At 44.4% G+C, this 21,061-nt stretch overlaps 1 protein-coding gene across 1 annotated transcript in view; it reads left to right on the top strand.

Annotated features, from left to right (window-relative positions):
• Nucleotides 1-20,786, top strand: part of LOC143285775 (anoctamin-10-like) — a 33,399-nt gene extending 12,613 nt beyond the window's left edge. The window contains exons 2-12 of the mRNA XM_076593191.1: nucleotides 883-1,018; nucleotides 1,688-1,825; nucleotides 2,968-3,090; nucleotides 4,574-5,149; nucleotides 7,033-7,088; nucleotides 7,555-7,629; nucleotides 9,733-9,975; nucleotides 13,281-13,472; nucleotides 16,524-16,658; nucleotides 17,596-17,712; nucleotides 19,044-20,786. Coding sequence (XP_076449306.1) covers nucleotides 883-1,018; nucleotides 1,688-1,825; nucleotides 2,968-3,090; nucleotides 4,574-5,149; nucleotides 7,033-7,088; nucleotides 7,555-7,629; nucleotides 9,733-9,975; nucleotides 13,281-13,472; nucleotides 16,524-16,658; nucleotides 17,596-17,712; nucleotides 19,044-19,121 — 1,869 coding nt within the window. The 3' untranslated portion in view covers nucleotides 19,122-20,786. The remainder of the gene's footprint in view (nucleotides 1-882; nucleotides 1,019-1,687; nucleotides 1,826-2,967; nucleotides 3,091-4,573; nucleotides 5,150-7,032; nucleotides 7,089-7,554; nucleotides 7,630-9,732; nucleotides 9,976-13,280; nucleotides 13,473-16,523; nucleotides 16,659-17,595; nucleotides 17,713-19,043) is intronic.
• Nucleotides 20,787-21,061: the final 275 nt, after the last annotated feature.

Raw genomic sequence — 21,061 nt, 5'->3', positions numbered from 1 at the left:
CACTTGGCCTTTGGGAGCCATCCCAGTACCATCTGTCTTGAGGTCCCCTTGGCTGAGAGAGTGGGGATGTAACTTGAGCAAGACGCTGCCCACTTTGATAAGATTCTAGCCCAGACAGTTGGGACAGCAGTTGCCTCATCTATGATCTGATGGTCATAGTCAGACACAACTGACTGTCACGCCAAAAAAAAAAGCAAAAAAAAAAAAGAAAAGAAGCAAGTGTATGGACAGTGAAGCAGTGTTGATTGTGCTTCATCAGGAAGAGGACGGTGGCAGAATGGTTAAGACGAGTCATTTTGTTGAGATGTTAAACTGAGGTCCAGTCTGCAACATGCATTTGTCGCAATGAAAAAGAACCCATGGCAATGAGAGTGTTGTCCTCTGGCGAAATTCTGTTGCAGAAATCCACTCTGATAGGCACACACACACACACACACACACACACACACACATGTATATATATATTTTATATATATGATAGTCAGTCGTGTCCAACTATTTGGGCTAGAAGTTGATTATAGTGGAGAGTGTCTTGCCCAAGTTACATCCCCACTCTCTCGGCCAGGAGGGTTTTAGGACAGTCGGCGTTGGAATGGTTCCCAAAGGCCAACTAGCCCACAAGGCTGCAGCACTAAGAGCCAGATATATATATATATATATATATATATATATATATATATGTGTGTGTGTGTGTGTGTGTGTGTGTCTGTGTGTGTGTTTGTGTGTGTGTGTGTGTGTGTGCACTTAAGACCTGACAATTTGCGTTGGGTTGTGCTGCGGGTTAGGCATCTGCCTAGCAGATGTGGTGTAGCAAATATGGATTTTGTTCAAACACAGTGACACCTTCTTGAGAAATTGAAACTGAAACTGAAACTTTTCCAGGAAACAGTGGTGCTGGTGGGAGCAGGGCAGGACCGGCTGCTGCTGGCTGCAGAAATGCAGGAGATGAAAAAGATGCACACGGACGGTTTCCATCGTGAAGTGAACGTCCAAGACATCGAAAGCTTCATCGGCTCAGGTAGTGCACTTGACTGGGAGAGGATGGAGGGAGGGAGAGAGAGAGGGAGGGAGGGAGGAAGAGGAGGAGTAAGATGGTGTGTATGGCTTATGTGGGATTGTGTGTGTGTGTTGTGTTTGTGTTCAGGTGATGTGTGTGTGTGTGTGTGTGTGTGTGTGTGTGTGTGTGTGTGTTGATGTGTATGTGTGATCAGGTGATATGTGCGTGTGTTCAGGTGACCTGTTTGTGTGTGTGTCTGTGTCTGTGTCTGTATGTGTGTGTGTGTGTGTTTTCAGGTGGCATGTGTGTGTGTGTGTGTGTGAGATCAGGTGATGTGTGTGTGTCTGTTTCTGTGTGTGTCTGTGTCTGTGTCTGTGTGTGTCTGTGTGTGTTCAGGTGACGTATGTGTTTATTCTGGTGACATGTGATGTATTTGTGTTCAGGTGACGTGTGTGTTTATTCCGGTGATGTGTGATGTATTTAAACACGTGTTCAGGTGACGTGTGTGTTTATTCCGGTGACGTGTGATGTATTTGTGTTCAGGTGACGTGTGTGTTTATTCCGGTGATGTATGATGTATTTAAACACGTGTTCAGGTGATGTGTGTGTTTACTCCGGTGACGTATGATGTATTTGTGTTCAGGTGACGTGTGTGTTTATTCCGGTGACGTGTGATGTATTTGTGTTCAGGTGACCTGTCATCGTTCTTCAGCCAGGCGGAGAAGCAGAAACTGGCGCTGAGAGAGATAGAGGTGATTCGCGCCACAGAGATGGATGTCTGTGTGCCGGGATACGATGCTATAAAGCTCTACCCCGGCAAGAGCATAAGTCAGTGATTTTTTTGTTTGTTTTTTTTGTTGTTGCTGTGCTTCTTTCCTCTTTCTCTAATGATAATGGTGGATACTTAGCACTCTGTCAAGAAAACTGCTCTTGGTGCTTTTACAAAACACACGCTGTTGTACATGTCACATTACATTAAGGGTATACACCCCAAAATGTACCTTGGAAACTACACATACATGTAAGCAAAACAAATATATATAAACATACATTCAAACATTCTGATATAGATACTCATGCCCCTCCCCGCATGTGCATACGCACACACACACACACACATACATGCTCACACGCACATGTTCACACACACACACACACACACACACACACACACAACACACACACACACACAACCGAACACGGGGTTAAAACATAGACTCACTTTGTTTACACAAGTGAGTCAAAACCTACAGGCAGGAAAAAATACACACACAAAAAAGGGGTTGCACTCTCAGTGTAGTGATAAATCTGTGTGATAAAAAAAAGAATAATACAATACAATACAATACAAATACAATACAATACAGTACAGTAAATATTATTATTGTTGTCTGTGGATCAGTCAAGAAGTTGCTGTTATAATGTTATCATTATTGATGTCTGTGGGTCAGTCCAGAAGTTGTTGTTTTCATAATTTTATCATTATTGATATCTGTGGGTCAGTCAAGAAGTTGTTATTATCATATTTTTACCATTATTGATATCTGTGGGTCAGTCCAGAAGTTGTTGTTATCATAATATCATCATTATTGATATCTGTGGGTCAGTCCAGAAGTTGTTGTTATCATAATATCATCATTATTGCTGTCTGTGTGTCAGTCCAGAAGTTGTTGTTATCATAATATCATCATTATTGATGTCTGTGTGTCAGTCCAGAAGTTGTTGTTATCATATTATCATCATTATTGCTGTCTGTGGGAGAGTCAGAAATTGTTGTTATCATAATATCATCATCATTGATGTCTGTGGGGCAGTCAAGAAGTTGTTGTTATCATAATATCATCATTATTGATGTCTGTGGGACAGTCAAGAAGTTGTTGTTATCATAATATCATCATCATTGATGTCTGTGGGGCAGTCAAGAAGTTGTTGTTATCATAATATCATCATTATTGATGTCTGTGGGACAGTCAAGAAGTTGCAGAGCCAGGAGGTGGTGAAGCAGTTGTTCCCCCTGCATGAAGAGGAGGACCTCAAGCGACTGGGTGACCAGTGGTACCAACCTCACCGCTTCCTCAGTCTGCAGCCCATCCGTGAGTGAGCAGAACGCTTCATGCTATCAGAACCCCTTTTCAAGACTCAAAGATTCAAAGAAATTTAATCCTTTTGCCCCTTTTTGGGTGTGGAGGATACACTAACAATACATACTCATTGAATCACAACTTCAGTCCAATAATGTTTCTGAAACACACAAAATTGAGATTTAATTTTTTTTTTTTTTTTTTTTTTTTAGAACAGTTTATGCTGATTGGTTGAAGCATTGGACTTCCAATCTAAGGGTCCTGGGTTCAAATCCTGGTTGCAGCACCTTGTGGGTTAAGGGTGGAGATCTTTTCCATTACCAGCCATGCAGGTTTCTTCAACTTTTGCAGTCCATCCATAAGTTAAACAGGTTACTACTTTGTACAAGATACATGAATTATGTGTTATCTCTAAAAGAGAAGTTCTGAACACTAACCAGCCACACAAGCTCTACAGCTTGCAAACCATCTGTAATTAATAGTGTACGAAATACATGAACGCTTTATTATCTCCTCAAGAGTGAACAAATGAACAAATGACATTTCATTACAGAGGGTAAAGGAATAGGCACAACATGCTTCTTTTCCATTGGCTGTCTGGGCAGAGAAATTATGTATAGAGCATTATCACTGATGTTTTATTGAACGTGGACAATATATGTTTTAAAAACTGGGATACTTTTAAAAGTGTTACCTCAGGTTGTTTTTGTTTTCATTGGATGATCGGAATGCCACTTACAACAAAGACGGTTTGTTTTTTCTCCAAACCTTTTGATTGTAATGCCATAGTACAAAATTTAAAAAAGGAAAAGAAAAAAGTATTATTGGCGTATGTACACACAAAGCATCTAGCAGTACTTTTGGGAGAAGATCGTTTTGTAATAATACTAGTAACATCAGAAAAAATTGTATCCTCTTCTTTTGTGTTTGTGGGCAGCAACTCCCACATTCACTTGGTATTGCCAGTTTGTTTTTTTGTTTTATGAGTGTTTTTACACTGCCGTTTAGGCAGCAATACTCCATTGGCTGCAACTCACACATTTACTTGGTATGTGCCAGGTTTTGTTTTTTTTTAACATGTATGATGGTTTTTACGCTGCCATTTAGGCAGCCATACTCCATTTTCAGGGGTATAAAAGATATGCAATGGTATCACATAGTATCCCTGTGGTGTGTGTGCTTATGGGTTGGTGTTTAAGCATGCGCACATGTGTGTGTGTGTGTGTGTGTGTGTGTGTGTGTGTTTGTGTGTGTGTGTTTTGTGCCTTTTTCCTGCGATTATTTGTATATCTGCAATTTGTAGTATTGGTGGATACAGATTTTGTTTTCCACTTCTACATCTTCATGTGCTCTTGTGTGCTATAATCCACTGTTATATATGTACTGTTTCATGTGAGGCGCTTAGAGCCCATCTGTGGGGAGTTTGCGCCATGTAAGTACAATGTATTATTATATTATTATAATCGCTATTGACTCTGCATATTCTCTCACACAGACGGCATCCAGCAGTACTTTGGGGAGAAGGTCGGCCTGTACTTTGCCTTCCTGGGCCTCTACACCGTCTCCCTCATCCCCCCGGCCCTCATCGGCATCGTCTACTTCCTGACGTCCTGGCGCAGCGTGTACCGCGAGGCCGTCTTTGCCATCTTCAACCTGGTGTGGTCCACCCTCTTCCTGGAAGGATGGAAGCGCTACTGCTCCGAGCTTGCCTACACCTGGGGCACCATCGACACCGCCACGTCCCGCTTCGAGGAGCCGCGAGCTGGTTACCACGGCACCATGGGCACCAACCCCGTGACGCGGAAGCCGGAGCCGGTGTACCCGGCGTGGAAGAGGGCGGTTCGGTTCTATGCGGTGACGGTGCCGGTGGTGGGGGCGTGCCTGGGCGTGGCCCTGGCCATCATGCTGCTGTACTTTGAGCTGCAGGGCTGGGCGGATGGGGCGTATGAGGGGGGGGAGAAGGGGTGGGGCAGCTTCTTGCTGCTCTACGCTCCCACCGCTGTCTACGCCCTGCTCATCGGCCTCCTCAATGGGGTCTATCGGAGAGTGGCCAAACTGCTCAATGACTTTGGTGGGTGTTTTTTGGGGTTTTTTTTAGGGTTTTTTGTTGTTATTGCTTTGTGTTTGATGTTTGGCAGTGAGTTGTTTAAGTGGGTTTTTTTTTGTTTTGTTTTTTGCTGCTTCATCATCTGCACCGTTTCAGTGGCATTACTCCCATGCTGCTCATTCTGCTACCCCCATACACGGCCACACCTGGGTTCATGTATCGCAGTCCCAGCGCCGGTGGTCCACAGGGAACCATCAACGTTAGGTCGCCAGCAGGCCACACACCAGAGGAGACCCTGCACTGCTGCTGTGAGTCACTTTGATGGTGTTCAGTTGTGCCTGTTCTGATTTAACGTACTTAGGACACTACCTACTCAGCCTCCTACTGACGACAATAATGGCTTAGTCGTGGAGCCAGACTGAGTGAGCGTCTCCCCCAGAGTGGAGACCTCCACCACGCCCCTCCAACGGCAGTCCCTCCTGAATCCACCGACACTGAAGACCTTCACAAGACTGAACCCAAGCGCAGAAGTGGACAGGTATTGAAACTGAGGTCACCATGAGAGCAGGGTATGAAAGGCCACATAATTTGGGGCTTTAAAAAAAAAATTTAATATTGATGATGAAGAAGGATGATGATGATGATGACTATGATGATGATGATGATGATGAAAATGCTGCTATGGAGGTACATTTAGGTTTGGGACTATGTGACAAGGCTGTACTCTACGTTTCCTGTCATAATGATATGCAGTGTAAACCAGGCCCGAGAGATACAGACACTTGCAGTGTTGGTAAGGAAATTAGAGCAACACACCCAAAGACGCATCTGTGAAGTGGATGATACTCGACTGTGTGGTCCCAGTCTTCCCATTTAAGCCCACGGCACACTCAACTCTGGGTAGAAGCTGGCCAGGGGCCGAAAAACCCACCTTCACTAGGATTCGAACCCGTGTCCTCCCAGCTGTCAGTCTGTGACACTAACCACTTCACCATGGTGGCTTATAGTGGTTTAAGTTTTGTTGTTTCATGCTTTTTTTGTTTGTTTGTTGAGAGACAGGCTGGGTTGTGTAGGGTCGTGGGAGATGAGTGGGGGGTGAGGAGAGAAATGGGGTGAAGTAGAGGACCAGAGTAAGTCATATTTTCTGTGTTTCTGGCAGTTATGGAATCTCGTTTTCTTCTTTGAACTGATGGCTGTCTTCATCCCACTGAAGAATCTTTTTTTTTTTCTTTTTTTTTTTTTGCTGCACCATCATCTGTACCATTTTCAGTAGCATTATTCCCAGTCATTCTGAGTCCCCCGTACACACCCCACACCCAGCTTCGTCTGTCCCAGCCCCAGCGTTGGCAGTCCACATGGAACTATCATTGTTAAGTCGCCAGGAAGCCCCACACCAGAGGAGACCCTGCACTTCTGCTGAGTCACTTTGGTTGTGTTGAGAAATGCCTGTTCTGATTCAACATACTGTGGACACCACCTACGAAGCCCGCTGCTTGTGACAATAATCACTCAGTGAATATGAATTTGCCACCCCAATGGCGTGCAGTGAAAGGCTTGTATTTTCAGCCCTGATGATTTTGTTTATTTATCTTATCTATTTATTCATTTATTTATCTGTTTATTTATCTATTGTTTATTTATCTATTTATGTATACATTTGTATATTTATTTATTTATGTATTAATTTATTTATACATTGATTCATTCATTCATCTATTTATTTATTTATATATTTATTTATCTATTTATTCAATTATCTATCTATCCATTTATTTATTTATTCATGTATTCATTTATTTATCTGTTTGTTTATAGAATTATGTATATATATATATATATATATATATATATATTTGTTTATTCATTTTTCAAGTAATATGACTTGTTATTTCTCTGGTCATTTTCAGAAAACCACCGCACTGATTCATCCTATGAGAACCATTTAGTCATGAAGCTTATTCTGGTGAGTTGATGGTGGCTGAATCAGTGTGTGATGTTTGATCTCGGATATGAGTGTTCATGATTTATCTGTAGTGTGCATTATGTTAGATGGTCAATATATCTATAATCTCTGTGTCAAATATTAAATATATGCGTAACCTGTATGTAGAGTATTAGATGGCATGTTCTTTCAAGGTATTTCTCACGGTTATTTTGGTAGTGCGCATGTTATAACTTAATAATGAGTCTGTGGATGTGCACTCATCAGTGGGTGGAGAGAGGAATGGGGCTGTATCGGTATGAATGCCTGGTGTGTGTGTGTGTGTGTGTGTGTGTGTGTGACCTGTTTATTTTGATGCATATAGGCAAATGAATGTCATGCAGTGTATCTGCATCAATGTATGTATGTGTAATTGTATTTGTAAACGCTCTGGCCTCTCTGGAGATAGGGCGTCTAAATATTCATTATTATTATCATTCTGTTTCAGTTCGACTTTGTGAACTCCTTCATCTGTCTTTTCTACGTTGCCTTCTATCTTCAGGATCGGGTTCTGCTGAAGAGTGTACGTTACAAGAAAATGTGTGACTGTCAGTGTTTTGTGCTTGCTTGTTTGATTAAAACATCTTGATTAAAAAAAATGTCTTTTAGATGAAAAACTTTGATATAACACAATCAAGCCGATACACAGACAACTGGAACAGTTGGGTACATAGCATCACGTGGTTTGTAAATGAAATGAAATGACATGGATACTTATATAGCACCTATCTTGTGTTTGTATTTGTATTTCTTTTTATCACAACAGATTTTTCTGTGTGAAATTCGGGCTGCTCTCCCCAGGGAGAGCGCGTCGCTACACTACAGTGCCACCTATTTTTTTTGTATTTTTTCCTGCGTGCAGTTTTATTTGTTTTTCCTATGGAAGTGGATTTTTCTACAGAATTTTGCCAGGACCAACCCTTTTGTTGCCGTGGGTTCTTTTACATGCGCTAAGTGCATGCTGCACACGGGACCTCGGTTTATCGTCTCATCCGAATGACTAGCGTCAAGACCACCACTCAAGTTCTAATGGAGGGGGAGAAAATATCAGCGGCTGAGCTGTGATTCGAACCAGCGTGCTCAGGTTCTCTCGCTTCCTATGCGGACGCGTTACCCCTAGGCAATCACTCTATTTATCTGCCAGAGCCCTAGTTGTAAGTGCTTTACAAACATGGAGTAGTTTGCACAACAGGCTGCCTGCCTGGGTAGAGCCGACTGATACCTGCCAGTGGGCGCTTTTGTCATTCGTTTCCTGTGTCATTCAATTAGGTTTCAGTCATGTACACATGTACTCATACTGACATGTAATATTTTACGTGTATGACCTTTTTGTTTATTTACCAGACCATGTAGGCAACCATACTCTGTTTTCAGGGGTGTGCATGCTGGGTATGTTCTTGTTTCAATAACCCACTGAAGACTGACACATATCTTGACCTGGGAGATGAGAAGAATCTCCATCCTTTACCCACCAGGCAGTGTTAACCAAGATTTGAACCCAGGACCCTCAGATTGAAACTCCAATGCTTTAGCCACTCAGCGATTGTGCCTGTCAAGACAGATGTGAGCCAAAAGATTTGATATTGTTTAGACTTTAGAGGTTTAACAACCTGTTTGCAAAAACAGACCTTGAGGTCAAGTTGTTCAGGTCGGGCTTGGGTCTGGCTACTGTTTAGAATCCTCTTACAATGCACACAGGAATCAAACCAACAAATAAGACACAAAACCAGGGTTAACCGTTTTCCCCTCATGAGGAGGAAGGTGGCAGAATGGTGAAGACACTCGTCTGCCAATACAGAGTCCATGAGGGTGTGGGTTTTTCTTCTGCGTTCACTTGTATGCACACGAGTGGGCTTTTACGTGTATGACCGTTTTTACCCCGCCATGTAGGCAGCCATACTCCGTTTCTGGGGGTGTGCATGCTGGGTATGTTCTTGATTCCATAACCCACCGAACGCTGACATGGATTACAGGATCTTTAACGTGCGTATTTGATCTTCTGCTTGCATATACACACGAAGGGGGTTCGGGCACTAGCAGGTCTGCACATATGTTGATCTGGGAGATCGTAAAAATCTCCACCCTTTACCCACCAGGCGCCGTCACCGTGATTCGAACCCGGGACCCTCAGATTGACAGTCCAACGCTTTAACCACTCGGCTATTGCGCCCGTCGGGTGTGGGTTCAAATCCCACTCTCGCCCTTTCTCCCAAGTTTGACTGGAAAATTGAACTGAGCGTCTAGTCGTTCGGATGAGACTATAAACCAAGGTCCTGTGTGCAGCACACATTTGGTGCAGTGAAAAAGAACCCATGGCAATGAGAGTGTCGTGCTCTGTGCAAAATTCTGTAGAAGAAATCAACTCGGATAGGTACCCGAATACATATATGCATGCGCTCAAGGCTTGACAAAGCACATTGGGTTATGCATCTGGTCAGGCATCTGCCTAGCAGATGTGGCGTAGCGTACATGGATTTGTCGGAACGCAGTGACGCCTCCTTGAGAAACTGAAACAACACAACACAGTAGAGCAGAGCACAACACAGCAGAACCGAACTTACAATACAGTTTGCACACAGGAATCAAACCAAGTTAACTGTTTCCCTTCCGTGTGGTGACGGTTCAGTTCCTGTCGACGGTGCTGGTGACACAGCAAGTGGTGGGCCAGGTGCGAGAGGCGCTGGTTCCATTCCTCTTTCTGCGACGTCGCAGCAGACGCCTGGAAGCCGCGCTGCAGCAACGCACAGTGCTGGACCTGCAGCCAGAGGGCGCCACTGGCTCTGCTGCCGCTGCCGCCAGCCCCCCAGGTGTTGTGGATAGCGCTGTGAAGAGGCAGGTGGTGGTGGAGAGCACTATGGAGGAGTATGAGGTGAGTGATGATGATGATGATGATGATGATGATGTGAATTTATACAACGCCAGTTCTCTCAGTAGGGCTTTGGGCACTTCACAAAAAACGAGTAGATACCTAAGCACATGTGTACACATGCACACATGCAAACACACACACACGCATACACACACACACACACACACACCCACACACATGCACACACATACACATGCACAGTCGAGAAGTACACAATGAGAACCATGGAATGGTGTGGTGATGTTCTAAGAGGTCGGGTTTGTGTGCATTACATGTGTGGGTTGTGAGGTTAGGAGAGATGGGGGAACAGGGGTGGTTGTATACGTGTCATCTGTTAGTTTGAGATCAAGAGAAGTCGGGGAAAGGGGTGGGTGTATATGTGTTGCACATGGGTTTTAGATCAAGAGTGGGGGGGGGGGGGGGGGGGGTTAATTGTGTGGTTTTGAGATCAGGAGAGGTGGTGGTGGGGGGCAGGGGTGAGGGGGATGTGTGTGTGTTGTCTGTATGGGTTTGAGATCAGGTAGGATGGTAGGGGTGGGGGGGTGTATGTATCATCTTCCGTGTGGGTTTGAGATCAGGAGAGGTGGGGGTGTTGGCTTTGTCGGTTTGAGATCAGTAGGGTTGGGGGTGATATTATGTTTGTGGGTTTTAGAATGGGAGAGGTGAGGGGGTTGGGGAGGGGGGGGGGGCGTGTTGTCTGTGTCGGTTTGAGATCAGGAGAGGTGGGGTTTGTTGTCTGTGTTGGTTTGAGATCAGGGGAGGTGGGGTTTGTTGTCTGTGTCGGTTTCAGATCAGGAGAGGTAGGGTTTGTTGTCTGTGTCAGTTTGAGATCAGGAGAGGTGGGGTTTGTTGGCTGTGTTGGTTTGAGATCAGGAGAGGTGGGGTTTGTTGTCTGTGTCGGTTTGAGATCAGGAGAGGTGGGTTTTGTTGTCTGTGTCGGTTTGAGATCAGGAGAGGTGGGTTTTGTTGTCTGTGTCGGTTTGAGATCAGGAGAGATGGGGTTTGTTGGCTGTGTCGGTTTGAGATCAGGAGAGGTGGGGTTTGTTGGCTGTGTTGGTTTGAGATCAGGAGAGGTGGGGTTTGTTGGCTGTGTTGGTTTGAGATCAGGAGAGGTGGGGTTTGTTGGCTGTGTTGGTTTGAGATCAGGAGAGGTGGGTTTTGTTGTCTGTGTTGGTTTGAGATCAGGAGAGGTGGGGTTTGTTGGCTGTGTCGGTTTGAGATCAGGAGAGGTGGGGTTTGTTGTCTGTGTCAGTTTGAGATCAGGAGAGGTGGGGTTTGTTGGCTGTGTCGGTTTGAGATCAGGAGAGGTGGGGTTTGTTGGCTGTGTCGGTTTGAGATCAGGAGAGGTGGGGTTTGTTGGCTGTGTTGGTTTGAGATCAGAAGAGGTGGGGTTTGTTGTCTGTGTCAGTTTGAGATCAGGAGAGGTGGGGTTTGTTGTCTGTGTCAGTTTGAGATCAGGAGAGGTGGTGTTTGTTGTCTGTGTTGGTTTGAGATCAGGAGAGGTGGGGTTTGTTGTCTGTGTTGGTTTGAGATCAGGAGAGGTGGGGTTTGTTGGCTGTGTTGGTTTGAGATCAGGAGAGGTGGGGTTTGTTGGCTGTGTTGGTTTGAGATCAGGAGAGGTGGGGTTTGTTGGCTGTGTCGGTTTGAGATCAGGAGAGGTGGGGTTTGTTGTCTGTGTTGGTTTGAGATCAGGAGAGGTGGGGTTTGTTGGCTGTGTCGGTTTGAGATCAGGAGAGGTGGGGTTTGTTGGCTGTGTCGGTTTGAGATCAGGAGAGGTGGGGTTTGTTGGCTGTGTCGGTTTGAGATCAGGAGAGGTGGGGTTTGTTGGCTGTGTCGGTTTGAGATCAGGAGAGGTGGGGTTTGTTGGCTGTGTTGGTTTGAGATCAGGAGAGGTGGGGTTTGTTGGCTGTGTTGGTTTGAGATCAGGAGAGGTGGGTTTTGTTGGCTGTGTCGGTTTGAGATCAGGAGAGGTGGGGTTTGTTGTCTGTGTCAGTTTGAGATCAGGAGAGGTGGGGTTTGTTGGCTGTGTCGGTTTGAGATCAGGAGAGGTGGGGTTTGTTGTCTGTGTCGGTTTGAGATCAGGAGAGGTGGGTTTTGTTGGCTGTGTTGGTTTGAGATCAGGAGAGGTGGGTTTTGTTGTCTGTGTCAGTTTGAGATCAGGTGAGGTGGGTTTTGTTGGCTGTGTTGGTTTGAGATCAGGAGAGGTGGGGGAGGGGTGTTGTCTGCGTGCGTCTGAAGATTTGTGATGTGCATCTCAGGTTGCTGCTATGTGAAGAGTTGTCGCAGCTGCTCAGTGAACCTTATTGTGGTTTTCCTGTTTTCCTGTTTTGTTGTTCATCTTCCATCTGAACAGCTTTCCTGTTTGCAACTGTTTAGAACTGTTCTTGCAGTTTGGTTATGTCCACCTGTTCTTTTTTTTTCTTCTCTCTCTCATTTATTGTTATTATATTCTGTGTTGAGGGCACCCTGGATGACTGCCTGGAGCTGTTCCTGCAGTTTGGCTATGTCTACCTGTTCTTTTTTCTCTCTCATTATTATTATTATTATTATTATTATTATTATTATTATTATTATTATTATTATTATTGTTGTTGTTGTTATTATATTCTGTGTTGAGGGCACCCTGGATGACTACCTGGAGCTGTTCCTGCAGTTTGGCTATGTCTACCTGTTCTTTTTTCTCTCTCATTATTATTATTATTATTATTAATATTATTATTATTATTGTTGTTGTTGTTGTTATTATATTCTGTGTTGAGGGCACCCTGGATGACTACCTGGAGCTGTTCCTGCAGTTTGACTATGTCTACATGTTCTTTTTTTTTCTTCTCTCATTTATATGATTATTATTATTATTGTTGTTGTTGTTTCCTGTGGTCAGGGCACCCTGGATGACTACCTGGAGCTGTTCCTGCAGTTTGGCAATGTCTACCTGTTCTTTTTTCTCTCTCATGATTATTATTATTATTGTTGTTGTTGTTTCCTGTGGTCAGGACACCCTAGATGACTACCTGGAGCTGTTCCTGCAGTTTGGCTACGTCTGCCTAGTTTTTTTGTTTTTGTTTTTTCTCTCATTTATTATTATTATTATTTTCTGTGTTGTGGGCACCATGGATGACTACGTGGAACTGTTATTATTGGTGTCATTATTGTTCTTCTTTTATTTCTTTTTTTCTTCTCTCATCTTTATTATTGTTATTGTTATCATTATTATTGTTATTATTATTATTATTATTATTATTATTGTTATTGTTATCATTATTATTGTTATTATTATTATTATTATTGTTATATTCTGTGTTGAGGGCACCATGGACGACTACCTGGAGCTGTTCCTGCAGTTTGGCTATGTCTACCTGTTCTCCTCGGCCTTCCCTCTGGCTGCCTTGTGGGCCCTGCTGAACAACGTCACAGAGATTCGCTCCGACGCCTTCAAGCTGTGTCGCGTTTTCAGACGCCCCTTCGCTGAGAGTGCCTCCAGCATTGGGGCTTGGCAGGTTCGTACCAGAGGGAGGGTGGAGGGAGGTGGCGCTGGGGGGAGGAGGGCTATAAGATATGATGGGCGCAATAGCTGAGTGGTTAAAGCGTTGGACTTTCAATCTGAGGGTCCCAGGTTCGAATCTCGGTAACAGCACCTGGTGGGTTAAGGGGAGAGATTTTTCCGATCTCCCAGGTCATCAATGTGCTGACCTGTTGGTGCCTGAACCCCCTTTGTGTGTATATGCACTCAGAAAGTTTGAATACGCACATTAAAGATCCTATAATCTGTGTCAGAGTTTGGTGGGTTATGGGAACAAGAACATACCCAGCATGCACACCCCCAAAAACGGAGTATGGCTGCCTATGTACCCAGGTAGACAGCCTGTTGTGCAAATGACCCTGAGTTTGTAAAGTGCTTGGAGGATAGGCACTATAAAGTACCCGTATCGAAATCGAAATCGACGGGCGCAATAGCCGAGTGGTTAAAGCGTTGGACTGTCAATCTGAGGGTCCCGGGTTCGAATCACGGTGACGGCGCCTGGTGGGTAAAGGGTGGAGATTTTTACGATCTCCCAGGTCAACATATGTGCAGACCTGCTAGTGCCTGAACCCCCTTCATGTGTATATGCAAGCAGAAGATCAAATACGCACGTTAAAGATCCTGTAATCCATGTCAGCATTCGGTGGGTTATGGAAACAAGAACATACCCAGCATGCACACCCCCGAAAACGGAGTATGGCTGCCTACATGGCGGGGTAAAAACGGTCATACACGTAAAAGCCCACTCGTGTACATACGAGTGAACGTGGGAGTTGCAGTCCATGAAAGAAGAAGAAGAAGAAGAAGAAAAATTGAAATCAGACCACAGATTAGTTAACACTTTCACCGCCAAGTTTCTGTGTAAAAAAACACTCCCCAGCACCAAATATTCCAGACTTAATGCTCGCAGTCACACAGCGAGATTCATGTCAAAACAATGCAGTGGACTTGCTCACTTCAAACTTCGTTAGGGGGCGAAGGTTAGTCGTTGTTCTATTGTGCGGGGGGAAACTGGCTACAGTTGTCAAGCTTTGTAACATTGTGATTAATGGTCCTTTTAAAAATGACCCCTAGATGTTGACCAAAGTAGCCTTTGGGTGGGAAGGAGTTAAAGCATTGGGGTTTTTTTTTTTCTATCCAAGGGTTCTGGTTTTTAATGTGTTGACCTGGGAGATTGGAAAAATATCTCCCAGTCTAGTCTTTGGTGTAGTAAACGTGTGGGCAAAAGCAGCGGCGTGGCATTTTGGCAGGTGGCCTTTGAGATGATTGGCATGATATCGGTGATGACATGGGTGATATCAATGATGACAGGTGGCCTTTGAGGTGGTCGGCATGATATCGGTGCTGACATGGGTGATATCAATGACAGGTGGCCTTTGAGGTGATCGGCATGATATCAGTGCTGACATGGGTGATATCAATGATGACAGGTGGCCTTTGAGGTGATCGGCGTGATATCTGTGATGACATGGGTGATATCAATGATGACAGGTGGCCTTTGAGGTGATTGGCGTGATATCTGTGATGACATTGGTGATATCAATGATGACAGGTGGCCTTTGAGGTGATTGGTGCGATATCGTTGCTGACATGGGTGATATCAATGATGACAGGTGGCCTTTGAGGTGATTGGTGTGATATCGGTGCTGACATGAGTGATATCAATGATGACAGATGGCCTTTGAGGTGATCAGCATGATATCGGTGATGACATGGGTGATATCAATGACAGATGGCCTTTGAGATGATTGGCATGATATCGGTGCTGACAGGTGTGATATCGGTGATGACAGATGGCCTTTGAGGTGATCGGCATGATATCGGTGCTGACATGGGTGATATCAATGATGACAGGTGGCCTTTGAGGTGATTGGTGTGATATCGTTGCTGACATGGGTGATATCAATGATGACAGGTGGCCTTTGAGGTGATCAGTGTGATATCTGTGATGACAGAGGTGATATCGGTGATGACAGGTGGCCTTTGATATGATTGGCGTGACATCGGTGCTGACATGGGTGATATCGGTGATGACAGGTGGCCTTTGAGGTGATGGGCGTGATATCGGTGCTGACATGGGTGATATCGGTGATGACAGGTGGCCTTTGATATGATTGGTGTGATATCTGTGATGACAGGTGTGATATCGGTGATGACAGGTGGCCTTTGAGGTGATCGGCATGATATCGGTGCTGACAGGTGGCCTTTGAGGTGATCGGCGTGATATTGGTGATGACAGGTGGCCTTTGAGGTGATCGGCATGATATCGGTGATGACAGGTGGCCTTTGATATGATTGGCGTGACATCGGTGCTGACATGGGTGATATCGGTGATGACAGGTGGCCTTTGAGGTGATCGGCGTGATATCGGTGCTGACAGGTGTGATATCGGTGATGACAGGTGGCCTTTGAGGTGATCGGCGTGATATCGGTGATGACAGGTGGCCTTTGAGGTGATCGGCGTGATATCGGTGATGACAGGTGGCCTTTGAGGTGATCGGCGTGATATCGGTGATGACAGGTGGCCTTTGAGGTGATCGGCGTGATATTGGTGATGACAGGTGGCCTTTGAGGTGATCGGCGTGATATCGGTGCTGACATGGGTGATATCGGTGATGACAGGTGGCCTTTGAGGTGATCGGCGTGATATCGGTGCTGACATGGGTGATATCGGTGATGACAGGTGGCCTTTGAGGTGATCGGCGTGATATCGGTGCTGACATGGGTGATATCGGTGATGACAGGTGGCCTTTGAGGTGATCGGCGTGATATCGGTGATGACAGGTGTGATATTGGTGATGACAGGTGGCTTTTGAGGTGATCGGCGTGATATCGGTGCTGACATGGGTGATATCGGTGATGACAGGTGGCCTTTGAGATTATCGGCGTGATATCGGTGCTGACATGGGTGATATCGGTGATGACAGGTGGCCTTTGAGGTGATCGGCGTGATATCGGTGATGACAGGTGGCCTTTGAGATTATCGGCGTGATATCGGTGCTGACATGGGTGATATCGGTGATGACAGGTGGCCTTTGAGGTGATCGGCGTGATATCGGTGCTGACCAACTGCGCACTGATCGGCATGGACCCTGAGGTCCAGAAGCTGCTGCCCTCTGATGTGACTGCTGTCAACATGGTCCTCGTCTTTGTGGCTGTGGAGGTCAGTGTGGGTGTGTGGGTGTGGGTGTGTGGGTGTGGGTGTGTAGGTGTTTGTTGGGGGGGTGTACGTGTGTTTGTGTTGTGTTTGGGGTGTGTGTGTTTGTGTGTGTGTGTGTGTGTGTGTGTGTGTGTGTGTGTGTGTTGTGTTTTGTGTTGTGTTGTGTTGGGTGTGTGTGTGTGTGTGTTGTGTTGTGTTGGGTGTGTGTGTGTGTGTGTGGGGTGTGTGTGTGTGTGTGTGTGTACTTTTATATATATATATTTTTTTTTTTATGGTTTCTGATTATTCTGTCTGTGTTTATGGGCATTCATTCATTCCTTCATTCATTTATACACTGTGTGTTGGGGATCAAAGTGATGACGACACTGCCCACTGCATGCATGGTTATTTCATTATGTGTATCTTCACTTACTTATTGATTGACTGATTGATAAATTGATTGGTTGATTGATTTGATCTGTGTGCTTGGTTGATTGATTTGATGTGTGTGTTGTGTGGTGGGCAGCACTGTGTGCTGGGGATCAAGGTGGTCGTGGTATACTTCATTGACGACACTCCGCACTGGCTGTTGGTCATTGTGCATTTATTTACTTACTTATTGATTGGCTGATTGATTGGTTGATTGATTCGATGTGTGTGTTGCATGGCGGGCAGCACTGTGTGCTGGGGATCTAGGTGGCCGTGGCGTACTTCATTGACGACACTCCGCACTGGGTGTTGGTTATTGTGCATTTATTTACTTACTTATTGATAGGCTGATTGATTGGTTGATTGATTTGATGTGTGTGTTGCGTGGCGGGCAGCACTGTGTGCTGGGGATCAAGGTGGCCGTGGCGTACTTCATTGACGACACTCCGCACTGGCTGTTGGTTATTGTGCATTTATTTACTTACTTATTGATTGGTTGATTGATTTGATGTGTGTGTTGTGTGGTGGGCAGCACTGTGTGCTGGGGATCAAGGTGGCCGTGGCGTACTTCATTGACGACACTCCGCACTGGGTGCAGGTCAGCATGGCTCGCATGGAGCACGTGTCCAGACAGGCCCTGCAGAAAGAGGTGACCGTTCTTCTGCTTCTCCTTCTTTGTCTTCTTCATCTTCATTGTCTTTGTCTTCTGCTTTGTCTCCTTCTTCTTCTTCTAATTTCAAGTCAAGGAGGATGTTGTATAAATAGGTATTCTGTAAGTGGACAAAAAAGTAATGAAAAAAAATGTCTGTTCATCTGCAGGGACAGAAGATGGTCCTGTGGGTATTGTTGGTGGTGTGGTTATTGGAGACATCTTTCATTTTTGTTTGTTTGTTTGTTTTTTCTTTTATTTTGTATGGCTGAGCGACGGGTGCAATAGCCAGGGTGGTTAAAGCGTTGGACTTTCAGTTTGAGGGTACAATGTTTGAATCTTGGTAACAGCGCCTTGTGGGTAACGGGTGGAGATTTTTTCGGATCTCCCAGGTCGACACATGTGCAGACCTGCTTGTGCCTGAACTCCCTTCCTGCGAAAGCGCAAGCAGAAGATCAAATACACACATTAAAAATCCTGTGATCAATGTCAGCATTCGGCAGGTTATGGAAACAAGAACATACCCAGCATGCACACCCCTGAAAACGGAGTATAGCTGCCTATATGGCGGGGTAAAAATGGTCATACATGTAAAAGCCCACTCGTGTACATATAAGTGAACATTGGAGTTGCAGCCTATGAATGAAGTGGTAGAAGAAGTATGGCTGAGGCATACTTTTTGTAAAGTAGTGGAAGAAGAAGTATGGCTGAGGCATACTTTTTGTAAAGTAGTGGAAGAAGAAGAAGTATGGCTGAGGCATACTTTTTGTAAAGTAGTGGAAGAAGAAGTATGGCTGAGGCAGACTTTTTGTAAAGTAGTGGAAGAAGAAGAAGTATGGCTGAGGGTGAAGACAGAGAAAACAGATTTTGCAAGGAATGTAATGCAGGAAGTGTTGGGGACTTAGAATGTACAAAAAAAAAAAAAAAATGCTGTTTGAAACAGACTGATACCAAGTAATTATTGACCACATTCGTCAATATTCAGTTGTTTTTTTACAATTTATTTTTCTAGGAAGAGAACATGATTCCAGATAATTCATAAAAACCTAGGAAGGGTGTGAAACTTGTTGTACATCTTGAACACACATTCAGTATGTGAAGTTTGAATTTTTGTTTATATATATATATATTTTTTTTTTAAGAGTGTGTGTGTGTGTGTGTGTGTGTGTGCGTGTGAGTGTGTGTGTTTTTCCTTGTTACGTTTGAGCATTGGTGGACTGAAGTTGTAATTCAATATGTATGTATTGTTATTGTATTGTCCACGGCCCAAAAGGACAAAAAGATACTGAATTTTTAAGAATCTTTTTTTTAATGTGTTGGTTTTGTTGCAGAGACTGGCAGCCTCAAACCGCAGAAAACAGTTGCTGAGGAAGGCGTTCTGCAGACCAGGAAAGTCAGCAGTATTGTAACTGTGGTGAAGGGGTGTGGCTCTGCCTTTCTCAGAGTGATTCACACCAGCTCAGGCAATATGTATGTGTGTGTTTGTGTGTGGGTTTGTGTGTCTGTATCTGTGTGTTGTGTGTGTGCGTGTGCATGTGTTCTTTGTTGTTGTGTCTTGCATTTGAATTGTGGAAAGACTTGGTATCATGACATGAACCTCATAGGCCTCAAAGTCAAGTCCTTTTAGGCGGAGAGGATTTACGGCCCTTTGGTGACCTTGTCGTATTGAGTATCTGCTCTGTCTTTGGAGGATTTTATCTCTTTTCTTGGACTGTCAAGATGTGTTTCGCAAGCATGCGTTTACCTGTGTGTCCTTGTATATGTATACAAGTCACAACCCATAAGTGGTTGCCCATATACCCCACCCTCCCAAAGTAGCTAGCATCCTGATAAAACAAGCGCAGAATTAGAACAGTTCAGCTGAGTTCCTTAATTGAAACTCCAGCACTTGTATTTTCAAAAGACAAGCTCTATAAGTCCAGTCACAGAAGGAAAATGAACTCCATAAACATAACTGCAGATATATAGATATGCAGATATATTCACATAAAGAGACCCTCCCCTGTCCCCCTCCCATCTGTCATTCCTTACCTTCTTCTTCTTCTTCTTCTGCGTTCACTCGTATGCACACGAGTGGACTTTTACGTGTATGACCGTTTTTACCCCTCCATGTAGGCAGCCATACTCCATTTTCGGGGGTGTACATGCTGGGTATGTTCTTGTTTCCATAACCCACCGAACGCTGACATGGATTACAGGATCTTTAACGTGTGTATTTGATCTTCTGCTTGCATAATTATACACACGAAGGGGGTTCAGGCACTAGCAGGTCTGCACATATGTTGACCTGGGAGATCGTAAAAATCTCCAACCTTTACCCACCAGGTGCCGTCACCGTGATTCGAACCGGGGACCCTCAGATTGACAGTCCAACGCTTTAACCACTCAGCTATTGCGCCCGTCTGTCATTCCTTACCAAAGCCATACACTCCTCCACTTGATAGGATGACAAGTGGATTTCCCAGTACACACCGGCAAACCTCCACACAAAACCCCACTAACATGAAAAGTACATACAGTGTGATAACCTGTAGACGCACGTGCAAGAGTGCAAATCTGCAGTGGTGAATGGTTTATGATTTTTTTCAATTTTGGGGACTTTACCCTCATGTTTAATGCTTCATAACTTTACTACTGTTTTCTCTTGGGCTTTCTTTGTTGTATCTTATATTATCACTTTAACAAGTCATTTTGAATAATATCTATTGCTGTATCCAGTCATTTTGAATAATGTCTATTCCTGTATCCAGTCATTTTGAATAATGTCCTTTTACCCAAATATTTTGTGGTTGTATATCTCTGCTTCTTTTTTCTGCAAAATGTTGTTATGTTTGTGAACCTTTGAAGTTTTTTTCTTGTTGTTGACATTGCACTTGTTATGTCTTGTTGAGTTGTGTTTTATGGCTGAATTTGCCGTCTTACCATTTCTAGTGACTGGTGCTGTGCAAGTCCAGTGCTGAGAAGCGTGTGTCAGAATGAAGAATGTGTGTGCTGCCCTGCTTAGTGGGGTTTAGAAAGATTGGAGGCCAAGTATATGCACATTTGTTTTTGTTTTTTGGACAACAAAATTAACAATGGATAATGATGATGATACTGGAAAGATCTGTATCATATGTATTAATCACCAGTAAAGAGGGATTTTTGGTTGTTGTTGTTTTTTTTTTTTTGGGGGGGGGGTTCACGGGGGGCAAAGTTGATAATGAATAATAATAACAGTGATAGTGTAATGGAAGGATCTGAATAAAGTGTATTATCCAACCAGTAAACAACAGAGTTTTACACTGATTCAGTTTCAGTTTCTTGAGGAGGCGTCTTTATGTTCGAACAAATCCATATACGCTACACCACA

This window comes from Babylonia areolata, chromosome 9 (assembly GCF_041734735.1).
Source record: "Babylonia areolata isolate BAREFJ2019XMU chromosome 9, ASM4173473v1, whole genome shotgun sequence".
NCBI classification, from domain to species: Eukaryota; Metazoa; Mollusca; class Gastropoda; order Neogastropoda; family Buccinidae; genus Babylonia; species Babylonia areolata.
This window is presented reverse-complemented; position numbering and strand designations above follow the sequence as displayed.